A 22,213-nucleotide genomic window follows, 5' to 3' on the forward strand; every position below is an offset into this window, starting at 1 on the left:
TCACGTTGATATAGTGGTAACGTCACCAGCTTTGAATTCTACAGTTTTGGTTTCAATTCTAGCTGATGGCACCTAAATACTTCAATTTTTTTTTTTTTTTTTTTTTTTTTTTACTTTTGAAATCACGACTATAATAATATGTACGCAATCTGGACAAATTAAAATATCATATTTAAGCGTATTTTATGACCGGGCAAAGCTGTCGCCCCCCCCCCCAGTAATAAAATAAATAAATCTTTCGATTGTTTAGACACAAGTTTAGTATTTGCATTCAACTGTGCTCCCCCCTCACACCTTTTACTTTGGGGAAGGGGATGACGTGACATCAACAAGATGCAATCTATTTCAACGTTAATAATAAATCACCCTAAACATTATTGCTCAGACAAATAGATTTTGTTTATCAGGAAGAACTGACTGCCTGTGGAACTCTGTTCCACTGGCCTGCTTTCCAGCTGACTAAAATAGGGTCCTCTTAAATAACCAAATTATACCCAATTTCCACCACTAATTATTACCTTGACCCGGTGACCACTTTACACTTATAAAGTGTTATCCTCGAGTGGCTTTGCAAAAAAAGTTACTTTGAAGTCAATATTTTAACAGGGCTCTATGGACAAATTTATCTTTAGATGATCTTTGACATCTAAATATTTTCGTTCACTAGCCAAATCCATGTGATTTTTGGAATATGTTTTCGTTCCATGATGCGTATATACTTCAAAAAGATTTTTCTGTATTTTTTTTTTTTTTAATTTTAAATAAGTGTTATTCTACACTGAATTTTATGTTGAGACTTGAAAGTATAAACAATAATTTCCCCCACTCTTTATCTGTGCCTAAACCTAAACGTAGATACCATGAAAAAAAAGCTTCTTTCTTAGAACTGCATGCCTGTGGAAATCTATTCCGTTTGCCTGCTTTCCAGCTGACTACAATTTGATTGTCTTCAAGTCCAATATAAACAAGTTCTTGATCTGTCCTCTAGTCCTAATCCTCAAGTGACCTCTGGGCCTTGATAAGTGGTGACTCCTTCGTAAAAAAAAGGACGGACTCATAAACCAAAATAAGTAAAAATTTCTAGTTGCCTCCCTACTGTTACCGTGTCTACTGGGTATTAGACATCAAAAAAGGAATGACTGACCTTGGGGTCGAGTGCACAAATGAGAATATTGAATTCTTGGCCAAGATCAAAGTGTAGTATCTGTTCCGGCAGATACTGCACTTAAGATAATTTGTACCAGTCAATGGAGGGGAAACCCTCTATACTGGGACAATTATTATTTTTGGTAACCAGAGTGACCCCTCTTAGGGGAGCTGGTTTTTACCTCACATTAAAAACGGCCTTGTGCCTAATTTGCTCAGTGGGGGAGCAAATAAATACCATCTGTTCTTCAGATGCTGCACTTCCATTTCTTGTTCTCTTTCGGTGCAGGAGCAGTCCTCCACGACCAAGACAATTTTTTATTTTTGTACCTTTTCTCCACGTTACAAAACGACCCTGGTGTCTACCTGTCCCGTGGAGAGGCATTATAAATAGGTACAATAACTTGTCAGCTATGAAAAACTTTTTTATTTTTTTTTTCAAACTCCTCATTTCTACTGCAACAACTTTTTCATTTCAGCATCCACAAAATAACTACATTATCTATATATTAATATGATAGCGTGTGTGTTATTTTCTGTGTCACGCTTGCATCCGGGTTGTTTAACTGTAATGTACTTTCATTTCTCGTCATAAATAAGTTTACTAAGAATTTTTCATAATTTTAATTTCGATTAAAGCTGATAGCATTTAAGTCATCTATTTTTTTTTATAAATAATTTTACCAAGAATTCCTCATAAGTTTTATTTATAGCTAATGGTGCTCCAATAAAATAAATAAAAATAAATTGGAATGCCATTAGCTATAACCAAAACTTATAAACAAATCTTGGTAAAATTATTTTAAAAAATAAATATACATATATATTTATATATATAGATTATCAAGAATTCTTCCTAATTCTTGATTTCGGTTTTAGCTGATAGCACCTTAGTAAATTTTTTTTTTTTTTTTTTTTTTTTTTTTTTTTAAATAATTTTATCAAGAATTCTTTGTAAGTTTCGGTTATAGCTGAAGGAACTAAAGTTCCTTATATAAGTTTCGGATTCAAATTGATGAACCCAATTCATATATATATATATATATATATATATATATATATATTTTAAATTGCAACTCTATAATATATATAATATCTGCAAGAATTAAAATATATTTAAGCATATTTTACGACCTGGCTACGCCGGGCGCCCGATATCAGAGCATCTTCATTTACGTTGAATATTTACAGAATGCCAACATCAATATATTACATATGAATGAGTCCCGTATGGAATTTCCACAGGTCCCGCTAGCAATACAGTTAATGTCAAATTACAGTTGAGATTTATTATAGCGATAAAAAGCTATCTTCAAACGATTTTGACTTTCCAGCTTCTTCAGCAGTTCAATCTGTGTTCCCAAAACTCTCTAGACAAGAAAGCAACAGATAAGCAAGTTGTAATCTTAAAACAAAATTTTTTTTTTGAAGTTGCCAACACATCCTACGACATTTACTTTAGTAGCAAAGTATTGAATTTTATGTTGCTACCATCTTCTCTGCCACTATTCGGCCTTCTTATTACAGCCACTCCTCTCAAATGCAAATTATATTTTGATGACACATTTATGATCTTTTAGAGTTCATTACACATCATATAGACCTTCATACACGGCCAAACTTAACTAGTCGTCAAGCACAGTTAGCTCTCGACACGGACTAAACTAGGTCTTGATATATAGCTAACCCTTCATATTCTTGTTGATTTTCAAACATAAAAATGTGACTCTTAAATCCTTATTTTAAATTCTTCATAAACATGACAATTTCTAAAAAGTCTGACTCTTGAATTGTCTAAACATGCCGACGCCAACTACAAAAAAAATTTAACTAGTTTCGTAATTAAAACTTCTGGGTTGGTTTTACAATCCACAGAGTTGAAAAAGTGGTAAAAAATATATAACAAATAAATCTTACCAAAGACAATATGTTACTCTTCTACCTCGCTAGGTAAGGTTTCGGTGTGTTTATTTAATATAAAATGTTTATTTGGTTAAAAAAAAAAAAAAAAAAAAAAAAAAAAAGCAAGTAGTGTCAAAGATTACACAAGAACGAAAAAAAAAAAAATGGACACGTGATATCTCTTATACTTCTAAAGGTTCGACAAAGAATAAAAAATTATACAAAATACTGTTAGAAACCCATCCAATAAATGTCACAGTAACATTTATGCATTCGTGCAACGCTCAACACTACTTGTTTTTTGGACCAAATAAACATTTAAACAATAAGTAAAAAGATTAAAAATACAAGTAACATTTGTTATATGTTTTTATCACCACTATTTTGAATCTCTGGATTCAAAAACAAACCCAAACTTTTTCATGACTCAACATGGTCGCATGAATTTTACTTTTCTCACCGAAATAGCTTGTAATATAAAAAAAAAAAAAAAACTTACCAACACTTCCACAACATTCATGTTATTCGCACAATTTCTTTATCTTGACCTGTTCTCTTTGTTGTCAAACACTCAATCCCTTCTCCATAATTCATCCTCCTTATTGCAACCATTCCCTCTTATGCAAATTATATTTTAAAACCACACAAGTATAATGTATTTGAGCAGGATTATATGCATGATATAAATGTCATCTAACGTGGCCTCAAGGGAGGACGTGAAGCAAAATAAATTCTAATCCTGAAGGACAAATCAGTTGAAACAGATGATGTAAATAGTTTCAGTACTTCTATAAATGCAGAGCCACATCCGGTTTTAATTTTTTGGGTTCTCCGACAAAAGGAGGGTAAACCTGTAAATTTACCCTTGTCAGTTCATCTGTCCACACTTTACTCAATAACTACCCCTTGGAATATTTTGCACAAACATTAAACATGATACGAGTAAAAAAAAAAAAAAAAACAGAACGGATTTTCCAGGAAAACTTTGGTTGCCCCCCACCAAATGAGTGCCTTTCGGGTTGAAATGGCTAAAATTGACAAAAAAAATTCATACCTTGGATTTTTATAAAACTTTGAAAAGTAACTAACTGATTTCTATTTATTTTTGTTCGTCTATACTTTGCGATAACTCTTTAGTGTGCCCCAGGGGCTCTTCTAGGGCTAATAAAAACACTCCATTTTTGGGACTATTTTACCATATTTATCCAAAATTTTCTCTGTATGTTTATTTAGCAGTTTTGCATGGTGCTGAACTCAAATTTGCATATGTTAAGGCCTTGTGGACTTTTGGGACTAAATGAGGGGGGGGGAACAAATGAATTTCTTTTTTTTTTTTGCATGGTGCAGAACTTAAATTTACATATGTTAAGGCCTAAAACTGCACCGTTTGTTTATTTTCACCAGGATGTGATGTCCCCTGGTGACTTTTGGGGCCAAGGAACGGGAATGCTGAACTGAATCATTTTTTATGCCTCGTTCACTGTACACTCACAGGGGACCATGCATGCTTCACTTGTTTTTTTCTTTTGTTTTAGCTAAATATGGGGCATCATACCAGATGCCAGACATTCATCCGCAATCTCATACATTAGAACAAAGATCGTTTTAAGATTTTAATTATCGTTTTAAGCGCAATTATTTGCATATTTTTTTTGCACAATGTTCCCCAGGTATATTTGCCAGACAGTTTTTAAATTATTTTTCACAAGTCCAGTAGCTCCTATAATTACTGGAATGACGTAGATCTACCAAAGGTTCCAGTTTATTTTCATAAGACCTTGGTATTTGCTTATCTTTTCCCTCTGAGTGTTTCCTATTGTAATTCACAAAACAGACCTAAAATAACCTAGCTGTCACTGAACAGCTGTTTAATACAGAGATTGAAGAAAACTATTTTTTCATGATTTTTTGAGTTAAAGATCAATTGCTTCTCCTGTGTTAATAGGCTTAATTTTCTTCAAAACTTTATTCCCTTTTAATTTTTTTTTTTTTTTTTTTTTTTTTTAAAAACTTTGTGGCTTTCAAATTATTATTTTAGCTGTTAATGTACACACACCGCCATTACACACGCTGGAAAGCAAAAGGACCGATCTGACCTTCCACCTACATACAGCGTCTTGGTAGCCCCTAATGGTTATCCGCCTGGTATTAACCAGGCTCAGATCAGATTTAGTGATCTGATGAGAATTGGTATGTGAACGTGATTGCGCCAGCGTATATTGCATTTCAAATTATAAACAGCTTTCGTTTCCGCTTAGTCCTATAAAGTACAATTGGAATAATTCTGGCTGATATGGATCCTCTCCTATAGAAGCACCACAATTTCTTAAGACAGGAAATAGGATGAAATATTTTTCCTCCCATTTGTATGAAAATTAAACAAAGTTTGTTTTTTTTCAACAATTGCACAGTGGGATCTACCGGTAATCTCAAATTAGAAGTTAACTCACTGTATTTTTAATAACACTTCCCAGAGTCACTATAGATTGCAACTAGTGTTCCATACCATTTGTTCTGGGGAAATTTTTTTTTTTTTTTTTAAATAGACAGGCAAGGTTCTTTTACAATCACACTAATATGAAATTAAAAACATTGTTTTTAATTTTTGGCATGGGTCTGACAATGATTAACATTTCTCTATAATTTGGATATACGTAAAAAAAAATAAATAAATAATAAAAAAAATAAATGATAAAAAAAAAAAAAAAAATAAAAAAATAAATAAATAAAATAAATAAATAAATAAAAAAAATTAAAAAATACCAGTAAGAGCAACCCAAAAACTTATTTTTAATGCTTCTTATATTAAACTACTGAATTTTAGAAATAAAATTTGATTCCAACAAAAACTAAAATACAGGTTCATAAAGCATCGAAATAGATTTTTTTATAAGCTGTTGTAGCATTACGAGCGTGTGTGCATTCGTATTAAAGACATGCAAACGCATGTTAATGTATTAAATAAAATAAATTTTTTTTTTTTTTTTTTTTTTTTTTTTTTTTAAATGTTTATCGAAACACGAAGGATTTATGACCATTAGAACAGTTATGCAAAAATAAACCTTTCTGAAAATAAAAATAAAGTTCTTTTCCAGACACTGTTCGGACCCTGTATTAAAAAAAACAAAAATAAAGAATCTGTATTATGTACTTACGTAAATTGATCAAATAGTTTCAGCTTTAGGAAAACCATTTTTTTTTTTTTACATAATTAATGGGAATAAAGGATAAATTATTCATTCCCTTGTTTTTTTGTTTTTTGTTGACACTGGGAGGGGGGTACCTGGCTTTACCCAGTCGTAAAATATGCTTAAATATGATATTATAATTTGTCCAGATTTTGTATATATAATTATAGAGTTCTGATTTCAAAAGTAAACAAAAAAGGTATTTGAGTGCCATCAGCTAGAATCGAAACCGAAAGCAAAACTGTAGCATTCAAAGCCGGTGACTTTACCAAAGTGACACCCATATGAACTGATTAAAAGTTAATTAAAATAAACTAAGATGAATGTACAAAATGTATAACGATTTTTTTCAATTTTGACCGTTAAAACTATTTTAAGCGGCTAAAGACCCATAAAAGAACATTCCGTAAAAAATTTAATCATTTGATGCTTCTAGCACCACTCTGTGATTTTCAGTTTCTGAGGAGATAGAGTTTGAAAATAAGACAGACATATAGCCGTTTATATATTAGATTTTTCAAAGTGCTAGTCAAGGCAGTCACTCCTTTAATACTCATAAAATATTTTCTAATTTAAAAATAAAACTACTTGATCAATTTATGCAAGTTTTGGGATGTGATATTCTGATTCCATCACAGGTATGAACATTATATGGATTTCTTTTTTAATAAAGGAGGAATTCTGGAGAAGGACAAAAAAAAAATTTTTTTTTTTTTTGTTTTTTTTAAATTAAAAAGTGTTGCAATTGTAAAGAAACAAAATTAAAAGGAAATTTGATTGAATTTTCTTTAAACAAATCAATGTATAAACAGTTCTTTTATACGACAGAGGCACATGATAAAATTAATTTAAAAAAAAAAAAAATTGTCTTAAAATTTTAATTAAAAAAAATTAAAAACTTCAAAATCACTTTTCTACAACTTTAATCAGGACTGAACACATTTTTTTTATCTAGTCATAATGAAGAGGGAAAGTGGCTGATGCCATTTGAAATTCCATTTCTTTTTTTAAAACACTTGTATGAATTCTACTTTCCATATACGAAATTTACATTTTTTGTAATCTTAATTTCAATATTTTTTTTTTTTTGGGGGGGGGGTCTGATAGAATAAAATTAAATATTTGTATACTTCCAAAGTATGCAAACAAATACATATCAAATGACTCAATTAGTTAAATTTTAGTTAAATATGCATTAACAGCAGTTTATTGAAACTAATATTTTTTTTAACAAAATATCTCAGATAATAAAGAAATGCAAAACTGAACCAATTATTTCAATTCTATTTGAAAATGCATTAAGAAAACGTTTTTATAATATTGTCCTTCAAAAATACGAAAGTGATTTTAAAGTTTTTGAAGTCAAAGTAATTTCTAGCTCAAATCAATTTAAAAAGAAAAAAGTCAAGTCTCATGGTTCACTTGTGCTCTGAAGTAAAACTGTTTTTCACCTGCATCTTTGATGGATTCACCATACCAAATATACACTTGAATGTTTAAAGAGAAAAGGTCCGAGGTAAATTACAGAATAGTTAACAATTGAGAACATGAAGAATAAGAAATTTTAGTTTAACCATTGTTATTCTATAAAAACAATTTTTTTTTTTTTTTGCTTATTTTAAAACTGGTAAACATTAAATCAGAAGGGACTTTTCCAGGGCATTCAGCATGAAGCAGAACAGTCAACAGAAACCTTAAGTAAACAAAAACAAGTAGAACTTGAGGATACGGAATTAAATTCTCTACCAACCTGTATACTTTGTAAAATGTAGAAATTATTTTTTTTTTTTTTAAGTTTTAATGTAGGTTTTATCAACGTACTGAAAATATAGCGGCCAAGGCTACCACTTAACTTTGCTAATATTTAGCGATTAAGCATGATTATACAAGGACTTTTGTTGAGGTGGCACTTGGACCTAAGGTCATTTTTCTTTTACCATCTTTCCAGCATGAAGTTCTACAATTGAGTGATTACCATGGATGCCATTTTCACATGTCGATAAGACTACACGATCATTAAGAAAAAAAAAAAAAAAATTTAGTTTCCACATATTAAAAGTATACAGGTGGGTACATAATTTATAGACAGAGTAGAATTTTTTTTTTTTTTTAACGAGTTCTCGATTGTTAACTATTCTGGACGTTTACAAAAACTTGAAAAAAAAAAAAAAAAAAAAAAATTTTTTTTTTTTTTTTTTTAGAAATCTAACCAAGAAGAATAAATTCTGTAATTGAAAAAATAGCTGACTTGTGACCTTTATTCATGTTGAGTACATATATGACAACATGATTTATATACATAACTTTTGATAAATATACATTATGTACAATTTAACATCACAGACATATGGCTACAAAGCATGATGACTGACTCCACGATGGCTGGCTGGCTGCGTCCATGCTTTCCACTTATTGTTTATATACTAGTGTACAGTCTTTTTTGGTATACTAGTACGGTACAGCAACACTCAAATATTGTGTAATGGGTTGCTCGGCCTCGGTACTTGGGGCAATTTTTTTTTTTTTTGTTGCTCGCGCTGTTTCTCCCGATTGATCCACTCTTTTGCCTGCATGCCAACATTGGAATGGTAATGAGGAGGATGATTAGATGGGGATGAAAAGTTTTGTTTTCTTTTTTTTTTAAAAAGAAGTTGATTTTTTTTTTTCATTGCAATTTTATTATTTTTTTTTTTAATTTTGTTTTTATGTGTTTTTGTTTTGTTTGTTGTTTTTTTTCTCTCCTCCTCGACAGTTCAATTTAGTCACCGGTCAAGGCTGGTGTACCGTGGTGTTCATTCATATATATTTGAAAGTTTTGTTTTTTGTTTGTTTTCTTAGTGGGGGGGAGGGAGAGGAACTTTTTTTTTCTTTTTTTTTTTGAAATGTACAGTCATTCCATTCAAACATTGCAATTGTCTTCGGTCAATTCTTTTTTTTTTTTTTTCTCCATTAAAAAAAAAAAAAAAAAAAAAAAAGATTTTAAATCATTTTTTTTAATCTAAATATATAACTGCTTATTGTTATGAATCAAGTGTTAAGCTGAAACATTTTAGAGAAAAAAGGGGGGGGGGCGGGAAAATGATCAGTGGTGAAAAAAATTATACTACCGAGTTATATATATATATATAAAAAAAAAAAGTGTGTCCCTTCTGACTTTTGCTAATAAAAGGATGGATTGTTTGACATTGCACAATCTGGGGGGATTTTTCAAATCTGTAACATCATACTGATTTGAGGGTGCCTAAGTAAAGTGATTGGTATGCAAGTAGTACAGTATATATATATATATATATATATATATATATTACATATATACACACTAATAGACTTGAAGGAAATAAATCAAAGACCATGAATTTCAGTGTACACGTTATGAGATAAACGTGTCCGATACTATTTTTTTTTTTTTTAATCAAGTTAGCACTTTCCAAAAACCAATAATTCCTTACGAATGAATGCAAAAGTACTATTAGCAGCAACACTTTAAATATATAATTCATTTTAGTGTAAGAAATTCATGTATACTTTGGTATATATGTCTTAACTACGAGAAAAATACAGAAATTTCTGGCTTCCTGTTTAATTACTCTTAGTTTGGTTGATGTATAAATACCAACGGACTTCCAAATAATTACATGGCCGAAAAACATGTACAAGTTTTGGACAAATACATGCATTCAAACTTAACATGTTTTATATGAGAATCAAAAGAAAAATAATCTGAACAGATAAGAGTTTACTATAACGCTCATTTCATTCGATTCTCGACTGACTAAAAGGATAGAATATTTTCAATATCTTAAAATATATTTATAAATGCTTGTGGGAAAGAAAAAAAATGACGCAACTAAAAGCAAACTCAATGCTTGGGTGTACTAATAAGAATTTCCTATTTTAACAAAAAAAAAATAAATAAATAAAACTAACGATTTAATTTCGAACAAAGGGGTTAATCTTTTCTTCAGTAATTAAGTGATACAACCAATGTCAAAATTTAAAAAAAAAAGAACGCTTTTTTTTTTACTGCTAATATTCCATCCTTGTGCTAATGGCATAGTGGATCAAACTGTCAGAAAAAAGCTGGTTTCAATCTCAGCCTCAAGCACTCACATGTCTAGCCACACTGAAGAGCTTTGATACAGCAAAACAGTCTCTGTGGACGATATGTGTATGAGAAGTATATTTATAGGACAAACATCCAACAATGTATAGGTATATACGATGGAAACAGATCTAAAGAATATAATAAAATAAAGATTTACACCTGTCCTCTATTAATCTGTTTTATTTAGTTTGTTTTGATTATATCCTTTCATCATTTTAAACATATATGCCACTCAAATGATCCGTTTGTTCCTCTATGAAGGTACGAACAAAAATAGATTGAATTTTGTCTATTGGTATGTATTTAGAACTCGGCATGCATCCCTGACTTCAGTGTTATAACTTCATGTAATAGGTGTTTCTGCACATAAATGTGTGTGTATGTATATATGCACATACACACACACATATGTATAATTTAGTATCCTCAAATTTGACTGGTTTGACCAAATATCAGAAAACAATCCCGTTTGTTTGTTTGTTCAAAACCGTGCCATTCATAGAATCCAAGAGAATTCACCCAAATGTTTGTAAAAATGGGTTAGTTCATATTTCCCCGCAGAGTGTGAAGAAATAAAAATTCTTGGACATGAAAAGAAACAATTGCATTGTAATATTTAAACAAATTGATGCGGAAGTTTCGTTTTGTAAGTTAAAGTTGCAGAATAAAAGAAACCTAATCCAAACGGGGTGGGATTGGTGGTTGAAGGATGGAAGTCAAATCTCTATTTCAAGATGGCAGGAGGGGGTAGGGGGTAACGAAAAAAAGCAAAATAATTAGACGCACATCAGCAGGTGTTTGATATAACTGATCTGAAATGGAGTCTGTCCGCTCGTCCATCCGAAGAACAAATGTTCCCAGTATTTCACCTCTAATTTTTACTGGGTGGGAGAAGGAGATGGAAATATGTGTGCATGGAGTTCAAGTGGACACAGAGACAGGAAGAGGGATAAATAAAAATTTCACTATTTTGAAATTTTTTTTTTTTTTGAACAAGCCGAAAGAAATTGAGGAAAAAAATAAAGTCAATAAATAAAAAGTTAAAACAAAAAAAATACAAAAACGAAAAATTCTACAAGATAAATTAAATAGAAAAAGATGGGAGTTTTTTTGTTTTTTCTTCTTTTCAATGTAATTGATTTTGTTTTGTTTTTTTTGCATCTTTTATATCTACATTTTTTGTATGTCGGATTTTTCTTCCATGAAATAATTTGAATGCAAATATCATTGAACCTTTAGAAATTTTAAAAATAAATAAATAAATAAAAACTATGCAACCAAACCAATCATCGGCATTTTTGCATATGACAGATTTGGACTGAGAAATTTAAATGCATTCAAAAATTTCATAGAACATGTGTGTGTGTGTGTGTGTGTGTGTGTAGAAAACTGAGGATGGGCAAACCTGTTTCAGATTAGAGACAGATTAGGATCATCTCCCTTCAGAATTGACACCCTAAACCAGGTAAAAAAAAAAAAAAAAAAAAAAGATCCACAACGCAAGACAGCCAAATAATGGTGGAATATTTGATGCTGCTGCCGGTATAACACTCCCAGAATTGGCAGTTTTCCGGTCAATCTCCGCACAACTGGAGAATGGTTCTTGGGCATTGTACATAGTTCAGACGGAGCTTCTCCCTCTCTTGTCGGGGAAAGAGAGAGAGGGGGGGATCGATAGAATTGAACAGCTCATTGGTTTTTTTTAGTTTTTTTATGTTTTTAGTACAAGGTATTTTGCCAAGCGCTCAGCTCCTATGAGACATCACAGCATCAAGTTGGAGGCATCATTGATTCACTCCTGTGCCGAGGAGAGGAACACTCTCCCAAGAAAAAGATACTTTTAATTGCATCTAGAAATGCTGATTCTCTGTACAATAGAAATAAAAGGCACTTAAGATCCTTTCTTTTTTGCCATTTTAAATAGCAGGTTAAACACTGTCGGCAGATGGACTGGATCAGACTTGTGTAGCTAGTACATGCGGACGTTCATTTTTCAACATGAGCCGTTGGGCTTGCTCATTCTTTAATAAAGTGTCACTGATATTTAGGTGTGTTTTTACAACTTTTATACTGCTCTCCCTGAAATGAAAAGAAAAGGAAAATTTAGAAATGCAAAAAAAATTGAAAAATAATTTTTTTACATTTAATAAAATTGAAAAGATTTAATAAAATTCAATCATTATACACATCTTGGTTGTTATTCTCACGTCTTCCCACCTCTCCTTGATTAAATATCCAACCTTCAGGCTTGTCTTAGAAATCTTTATGCTTAACTCTGGAAACTAAATGAAATTTTGAACTGAACACTTTAATCTACAAGAGTAGATTAGTCTCTTATCCATCGATCTCGTGGATTTGTGGCCCAATGGATAAAGTGTCAAGTAACAATCAATTTTAAGTAACAGTTTCTTGAAGGTTGAAGGCTCAATGCTCACTAACTGATATTTAGAGTATCATATACAACTTACTTATGGCCGATAGTCATGGGTAGATTGTTCTCGTCCTATTAAATAAAGAGTTCAGTTCAAAATTCCGCATAGATTCCAGAGTCCAATATCAACTAAAAACAATACTTAATTGTTGGAACTAACAATTGTATTCTTATACAAATACAAGTGGCCACAAAATGACTCTTTTTTAAATAATTTCATTTCGAACAAAAGGGAGTGCTAAAGCATTTTAAAACCCCTAATCTCGCCCTTTACATGCTAAGTGCTATCTGCCTTTTTCCATTTTTTTTATTTTGTGTGGCTCCCAAAATGTAAACTGCTTCAGCCATTACTGGGACTGATTTGAGATTCTTCATTAAATTGTTGAAATCCTCTGGATATCTATTCGTTAATGTACCATTGTTCTTTATGAATAATTGGTTAATATAGTTTAACTTTGTTATAGATTGTAATAAGTTCTAGAACCAACACAAAGTCTAGAATAGTTTACTAGTAGTATTAGTATCCCGTATATTGAAGAGCATTTGAAATTGATTATTCTTAATAGATCTAACTAAATGACTAAGTGCTTCGTTATGTATCTATATTTAGACCTACAATGAATATACACTAAGAAATATCAATATATTTTATAACTGACCTTACTTTAGTTTGCCAATCCAAGATTCAAAAACAAAATTGCATTAAGTTTAACATGAAGAATCCATGAGCGATTGTTCTTTACATAAAACCTAATCATATTTGGTTTTATGTCCGTTTTGCAAGTCAATTTCCAATTGCTGTCCAACACACCATGTTGGATAGCTTTCCGAAATCGACTATTAAACTATCTCTTGCGACATCTTTATACTTCTCTCAGATTCATCCTTATCATTGACCCTGATGCCTTAACTGTTCTACGTCTAATCGAAGAGCCCATTCTTTTAAATGTGATCAAACCAACAAAGTCTTCTATTATGCAAACATTTTTCTATACTGTCCAGATTTAATCTATTCTGAGCTAAACAGATCCAAGCACGTTCTTAAAACTCACATTACATTCAGTTTTCTTGACTGAGTAACAAACAAACTTTGATCTTTATTTACTGACAAACTGTTTCTTGCAGCTGAGATTTGTAATCTTTCTCTACTCAAGTATCTTCATGGTAGGTGCTCGACTGAGCTTCAATCTAATCCTATATTTAAAGTGAGATTGCTGAAGATGTAATGTAAAAAATTAAATTTTATTAAAAGTCGCTGTTGTCGAACATGAAACTGAAATACACTTTCTTGAACTTGGGGCTATGATCAAAACGTAATATCTGTTCTGTCTAAAGATGGTACAATAATATTGTGGGGCCAGCATTGGTATTGGACATCTATAAAACAGAAATGTCACAAACTCTTGTAAAAGAGTGGCGGAAAACTCTCCATAATCATATTTTGAAATAATGTGAATCAGAGGACTTAGGTAAGTTGGTCACAGTCGGAAGAAAGGTGTTACACAAATATTATGGAGTCAGTGTTTTACAAACCAACTGGCAAACTTTATCAGAAAGAAAAAAAAAAGGGGGGGGATTACATTTAATAGCGGATACAGTACTTGGTTAAATTCAGTTATGAAGTTCAATCCTCAGTACGAGCAACACTCAAAATATTTTAAATTTTAAAAAATTACTTAGAATTTCTACTCCGACGTGGCTGACAGAATGAGAGCATGTAATTTCTGTAGATTAAATAAAGGTTCCATTCGAAATTCTGTGTAGATTCTCTAGTTCAACAGAAAGATTGCAGAGTTCCACAAGATAAACCTGAAGGTCAGAGGTTACATCAACCAAAATGTCAGGATTAAAACAGTAGCCTGAAGAAGCTGAATACAAGAAACAGGATTATTATCAGGAAATTAGATAATCTTTTTGATTATGTGATGCCGTCTAATTTATGTTAGCATGTAAAATTAACATTAAATCAAATACGTTGATTATATATATATATATATATATATATATGGTAGCAAAAAAAATCAAACAGTGCTCAATCATTTCCTAATATAGTCATAATATTAATCGGGTTACAAAAAGATTAAATCAACAGGATACCATCAATTTCAAGGCAGTTGTGGTCACAAAAAACCGAAACAATGCTTTGTTGGATTTGTAACAGTAAACAATGTTACATGTTACATGGCTAATAAGAGCCAGTGACTATTTACATTACAAATGATATACAAGAAATAATCTCATGAATGGGCTTCATGCAGGTGTTGGTATTTGTTTAGATTCTATCTTAGAATCAGGTACTCACACGATGGACAATGTGAATGTTGCAAACATCCTATAGTAAAAATGAACTAATATCACTAAGTGGACAGGAGTGCAATAGACATCAGTAATCCAGTAACTCCTGCCACTTCAAGATAGAGAAGAAAAAAAAAAAAAAAAAAAAATCAATCATAGAATGAAGCTAAGCCTGCTATTTTACAGCCCCCCCCCTTCCTCCTCCTCAGGAAGAGCCACTTGTAAAAGTAATTAGGTTTGTCAATTCCAATATAACGCACGTACATACATGCATTGGCACTTCACAACGGCAAAGGAGGAGGTGGATCAACGAGAATAGGACAACCAATCAGAGTTGGCCAACGGACAATCCGAAATGAAAATAGTAACGCTACAATTACTTTAGGAAAACACAAACAACAAGGTGTTAAAATTGACAGCAACTTTTTCTTATATGCCTCATTGTCAGCAGAAAAGATTCTGCGGACAATGAGGCATACAAGAAAAAGTTGCTGCCAACGTTAAGACTTTTTGGCATGGCTAGGCAAGCAGGTATACTCAAGCTTTCACCGCAAGTCACCTTTCCTAGGAATCTAATAAATTAAATGTGCAAAAGTTCAGAACAATTAAAAATAAAAAATTTTGTAAAATACAATCAACTATAATTTTCTATTTTCTGAATCCAGCTAATTTTAACATGGATTTTTTTTTTTTTTTTTTTTTTTTTTAAATAATAAAATTACAGAAAATTGAACACTTGAGAACTCCATAAAAATAAGAAACCAATTTTTTTAAAGTGCGGAAATAATTTAAGTGGTGAAAAATCTTGTTTCCATGTTAAACCTATGCACGTTGGTAGAGTATCTCGTTTTAATGCACTTTATATAAATTTTGTTTTTGTTTACAAGTCCTTGAATTTTAACTACAAGCTAGACATATTGTTTCTAACGGTATTTGCTCCCCCATGAAAGCAAAATGTGACAAGATCGTTTTTAAAGTGTGTGTGGGGGGGGGGGTAGACCAGCTCCCCAAAAAGAGACGCGCTGGAAGTAGGCAAAAATATAAATTGCTTTAGTATAAAAAGGTTCCCCTTACATTGGCTAAAATCAAATTAACTTGAGTGCAGCATCAGAACTAGGATCTTAGCCGATTTGTTTACGTTACAAACTATTATACGTAACAATAATATACATGAAGATGCCAGACAGATGGGGGAAAGTTAGACAAAAAGTGGGTTTTTAATGTGGAAATCTAGCTACCAAAAGGAGCACTCTGGAATAGGAAAAAAAATTAGTAAAGTCTTGTCAGCACTTCATCACAAAATGATAACACCTTATATAACAGGCATTAAATCCATACATCCTTTAAGAACTTAATGGTCTGGTGGATGATTCGCCGAGATTAAACAGATACTACCCTTTGATCCAAACCAAGAAGTAATACTATTTGTCTATCTACCCCTATTCCTCTAGAAATCCTAATAGCAAGGAGTAATCCCTAAGAGAAAAAAAAACAAAAAAAAACTCATTATTCTTTACAGGTAGTTGTAGTTTCTATGGAACTCATTGACAGAAAACCATTCTTTACTTAAAACTAAAAGAGTATCCTACAGGAGTTATTAATAGATGAAATAAGTAACCCTTTAAAAAAAAAAAAAAAAAAAAATTCTAACCTCTTTCCTTTAAACTTTGGAATTTTCAAGTGTCCCAGTTATTTTTTTGTTTGTTTTTCAGATTGAAATATACATGAACAACCATCATCAAATGAACAATTGATCCATTGAGAATAAAAATCAGCCTTAGACAGTTTAGTTTTGACATACAAGTTTGTAAAACGTACACAAATAGTTTCAAGTTTGTCTGGATGTATGTGTATACATATATGTGAGAGTATTGGAAGTTTTTCAACCTTTAAAACTAAAAGTAAAAATGACTTTCAATTGCGTGTTCTTCATTGGAAAACTTTGCTTGTAAGTCAATGAATATTGCAATCATTTGATAAGTTTGCTTCCAATAATTTAAGCTAGTCTTGTAGATCATTATTTACCATGAAAATGTTTTAGCTATATATATATATATATATATATATACACACATACATGAGAGCAAAGCTTTAAAATCTAATGGTCTCAAATGGACAATAAATCTGTACAGTTGCCAATTAAACTTATCAGTTAAATAAAGCTTCAGATCAACTGGAAATTTGAGTAATTTTGAAATTTGTCTAAACACTTTGCATATAATACTGATTTTTTTTTTTTATAAAGAGTCACTAGGAAGACCAACAACCACTCGATAATGTTTAACAGGGTCGTCAGTTGAATGATGAACAATACTATGAAAAGATTGAGAATGATCCGTGCAAAGGGCATAATTTGATAATTTAAGAGGAAGGCTTGATAAGTATTTGTTAACATCGAACTTGTAGATAACCATGTTGTAGTCAGTAGAAAAGTCTCATTGTATGTATTCTACAGATGGAACTTCATGAAAGAAACTTGGATACAGAGAGGAAGAAAAGGGCATATATATATATATATATATATAAATGAAGTTATGTATATTATAAACTGCCCTACAAAGATAAGGCACAATACAAGCTTGGTTTACAGTGGGAGAATGGAAAGGTCATTTACAAAATCCTTGTCTTTAACAATTGGGAGATGCCAGAAGATCTGACTATACTGTCTGTTGGAATCAGTGACAAAATTATTTTCTTTTACAGGCAATGATTCGTCCTCACTTGGAATACGGATCCCTAGTGTTCGCCAGAGTTGGCAAGGTATTCTAATTCTCTTGAGTCTATAGAGCTGTTGTACTATTGTGTTCTGCAGTCCTGAACATACTACCTCAGAACTGTATGAATGAACATGTATCATTGTCATATTTTCGGAGTTCTGTATCAGTTATCTATCGTGATGTTCCTAAGTTTTATGCATTCCTAATTAACATAGTAGCCCATTTATTGTTAACAGTTTTATGACCATGGCTTATATATATATATATATATAAATTTATACATATGAGAATTACTCCTATTTTATAGTTGAAGAATTTGGTTGTTTTAAAACATTTCGGTTTATTTAATGCCAAATCCAGTCAGTTTAGAAAAAGTTACTATGCTTTAAGTTTTTTTTTTTTTTTTTGTGTGTATTTTCAGATATTTATGTATGGAGTTCAGTTTGGTTGTTTTGTTTTACAGTATATCAACCCATTTCAGGTTATTTAATGTCGAATCCAGTAATCTTGACAAAAGGCTTTTATGCTTAAAGTTCTTTGTATTTTGAAATATTTATTCATGGTGTTTGGTTTGGTTTGGTGGTTTTGTACAGGAAAATTGTTTCGGCTTCTGACTTTGTGGAACATGATTGATTTTTGTAAAATGAAAAGAAAAAAACTAAATCAATGTTTGGTACACTTTTAGTCAGAAAGACCGTCTTTAAACAGCCTGATATAGTATCACTAAACTATAGTTGAAGGGAGGATGTATGGGTTCATACCTTACCCAAGAATATTAGTGAAAGTGATGTAGTGATCGTGACAGAATTTGAACCCAACATAATTAAATTTGACAAAAAGCATCTGATATTCCGAAATGATTGCTCATCTAAGTGGTGATCTGATGGCAATTTTAAAAAAAAGCCTTCTTTCAGTTTCAAGAGACAATAAATATCCGCTGTAAAGGTTACTGGTCAAGGTGTTGATAGTTAAGTGTTACTAAGCATGCAGCCACCTTTTTGTCAGTTTTATCAAGGTCAAAACTAGATGAATAAAGTTGCATTTTCAGCAAAAAACACTTTTTCTTTAAACTAGATAAACAATTGGCAGAAACGTGTAAAACTAAGTTGTCTGGTGAAGTTCCAGTAATGGTTCAGAGATATTTTGCAAGATGTAAAAAAGCATGTAAGCCTGGAAGACTTTACAAGAGATCGATTGCGATTTTTTTTTAAAGTAAATATTGAAAAATGTTCTGACAATGAAGATTGCAGATACATTAGACATTTCTAAATTGTAAAAGTAAGCTTTATAAAAAAAATGTTATTTTATTTTCATTTTCCAAAAACATTCAGAACTTTTCAGATAACCTAATACATCCGGTTTTGGGATTTATGAGTGCTTAAAGGCAAGAAAAGAATAGAAGCAATGATTCTCATTCACACACACACACTAGAAGGACTACTAGGCATTGCTGAGGCAAAAGTAACCTATTTCTATTAAAACTAATCTATTCCTTCCTCTTTCTCCTCTGCCTCGTCCATTACTCTACTGGACACACACAACTCTCCTTTATATATAAAAAATTTGAGGAAGGAGTCAGCATTTCCTTTCCAAATTAATACCTAATAACACTGAAAAACGACCCCCCACCTAATGAAATCTAGCTCAGTTCACCCCAGAGAATAAATATTTTTCTAAATTTTAGATATTCATCAAGATACCAACTTTGTGGGTGATTGTGTGGTTTCACTTGGATATACAAACATTTGCTATAATAGATACAAGAGAAAGATAAACTAGTCAAAAACTTTCTGAACAACACCAATATATAAATTATTAAAGACTAAAATTTCAAAATGCAAAATAAATCTGGTTCAATCTCATAAAATTGTCTCCTAAGCGCTATACAACAGGACGGGCATCACTTTTGTATTTAAATGACTATTGAACGAGTAAAATGGAAATATGATATAAAAAATCTTTAAAATTTCCATAAGAGACTTAAAGAAAGCAATTTTTGTTTATACAGCCATTATTATCTGTCAATTTTCCATATAAAAGTTTTACAAGTGATATACAACTCCTGTTGACTATCTTCATTGCATAGACAGAGATCTTGTTTTAGAGGGGGTAGGGAAAAGATCTATAAATATTTAACAGGCATTTTAAGGATTACATCATTTAAATCGTTCGTTTTAATGATGAATGGCAATTGAAAGAAGATCTAAAAAAAAAAAAAAAAGAGGCATTTTGTTTTCAACTATCCATTTTACTTTTAATTCAGCATTTTGAAAAGGAATCAATCTGAAATTCCTTTGTACGTTGGAATGTATTTTAAATGATAGTTTTCTTAAATTTGTTTCAAATATATGGCTAAGTTTACATAAATTTAATGAAACCCATCTAGATTCGATGTGCCTTAATCCTGCAACCAGTGAAACAGTTATACACACACAAATATGTATTTTAAAGTTTTTGATTATTTACACATGAAAAAAAAAAAAAAAGTCCATAAACAGCTGTTTCATTCTCAAAAACAAATCAGTGTGGCTAGACTCTGCAAATGCATCTGAAGATTCAAAACTCGAAAGGCCGACTACATCCAAATGTGACCAGCAAGCAAGACTATTTTAATATTTGAATGAGACCAAAATATGTTTACAAAATATAATGGAATTTTTTTTTTTTTTTAAATGTTTGAAGCACTTCAAATATGCAACTTTGCAGAATCAAAGCCAGTATAAAATTTAAACTATGTAATAGGTGATGAAAATTGTTTTTCCAAAAATATTTGTTTATGTGTCAACATAGATAAAGCATAGAAAAATAATTTTTATCGTAAGCGGAATTTTTTTTTAGGTCATCAACAGAAGGTGTCTAATCTAAAAATCCAAGCCTAAATACATATTACATACATATTAGCACCAATAAGAGTAAATAGAAAAGAAAAAGGCTAGTCCGAACCAAGTATTGATGTCAGATTATTATTTATCTAACAATTTGACTTGTTAGACATAGTTTACTTTTAGCTTTTACAAAGAAAAACAAGTGTCAACAAAAACGTGTAATTCATAATACATTGTCAGAAATACATTCCAATAATAACTATCTAATAACATTACCATATTTGCCCGATTGACAATTGCAAAGAGCATAATTACATCAGTAGCGAAAACTAGATTTTTAGTTTTTTTAATGGAAATCATGCCAGACAGGGCATAAAGCATCTTGATGTAAGAAAAAAAAAAAAAAAAAAAAAAAAAAAAAAAAAAAAAAAAAAAAAAGATCAAACAGAAAATAATTCTTTCCCCCTTTGTCAGAAACATTGCTCCTGGAATGTGAGAAGTAAAGGACAAAATAAGGGAAGTGGGAGTTACGAAGCTGCCAAAAGTAAGACCCCAAGATCTACTCTCTTCATGTAAAGTTTGGAGAATTAATTATTTGTAAAAAAACGTATGAAATTATGTAACTTATAATGATAGTCCTGACAAATTCTGATTGAAAAACCTAAGGAATGTGTTCTATAAGAATTCCAGATGGATCCAGAGTTTAATGGGAAATAAATATTTTAATGCTTATATTAAATATAAAAAAAAAAAAAAATTAGATACATGAAGATTATTAAAAACAATTTTTAATAAAAATGACATTTAAATATTGCTGCCATCTGTTTAATACCCTTTTTACATGCTGGCATGTTGAAAGTTTTTAATTGACTTCCAAACTAATCTATCTCTGACCAAGTCTTTATTTATCCCTCATTCAAATCCATTCTAATCACTTCCTCCCATTCTTTGCTTGCCTTTCATCTACATCTCACCTAAGTATTTACCTAGTCTTTCAATGTGACCATACGATCAAAGTCTCCTGTTTGGAACACATCTCTATAGACTATCCAGATAATCTTCCTCTGAAATTACGCTTCACATTACATAACCATCGTATCGTTCATCATTCCTCTCCGTGCGACACCAGGTTTTACTTCCATATATCATCACGCTGCATATGTATGCCTAACAGACTCTTCCTTGGTCGGCAGTTATAATGCTCTGCTGATTAGCAGGTGTTGGGTGGCTTTTAGAAATTGACTTCCAAATTTACCTATCTCTAACCAGGTCTTTCTATCCCTCTTTTTCTGAAGCCCAAGTTTTCATTGGTCTTCCTTTGCCAACTGACCCACCTACTACAACTGCTCTACATCTGAACTTTTTTTTTTTAATTTTTCTTTTTTTATTTTAAATGTAGATGTGTAATTGAAGATATAAGAAAATAGCCAAGTGTTACTAAGCATCATATTTCGCAATCAAAAATTTTGCATCTACATTGACAAGTGATGATCATGTTCATGTAACGAAACATCACGTATGAAATTAAAATGCAATATCGAGAATATTTGGGTTAATTCGATATACATGAATTTGCATTTTCTTTTTTTTCTTTTACAAAGGCA

At 31.2% G+C, this 22,213-nt stretch overlaps 1 protein-coding gene across 5 annotated transcripts in view; it reads right to left on the reverse strand.

Moving 5' to 3' along the window:
* Positions 1 to 11,317: 11,317 nt before the first annotated feature.
* The window catches only part of LOC145255662 (uncharacterized), a 586,940-nt gene continuing 576,044 nt past the window's right edge, over positions 11,318 to 22,213 (reverse strand). For all 5 annotated transcript variants that reach the window (XM_080114217.1, XM_080114216.1, XM_080114219.1 and 2 more), the window contains one exon: positions 11,318 to 12,420. In XM_080114217.1, the coding sequence (XP_079970343.1) occupies positions 12,297 to 12,420 (124 nt within the window). In that variant the 3' untranslated portion in view covers positions 11,318 to 12,296. The remainder of the gene's footprint in view (positions 12,421 to 22,213) is intronic.

This window comes from Euprymna scolopes, chromosome 31 (assembly GCF_053919585.1).
Source record: "Euprymna scolopes isolate OS-2025 chromosome 31, ASM5391958v1, whole genome shotgun sequence".
NCBI lineage: Eukaryota > Metazoa > Mollusca > Cephalopoda > Sepiida > Sepiolidae > Euprymna > Euprymna scolopes.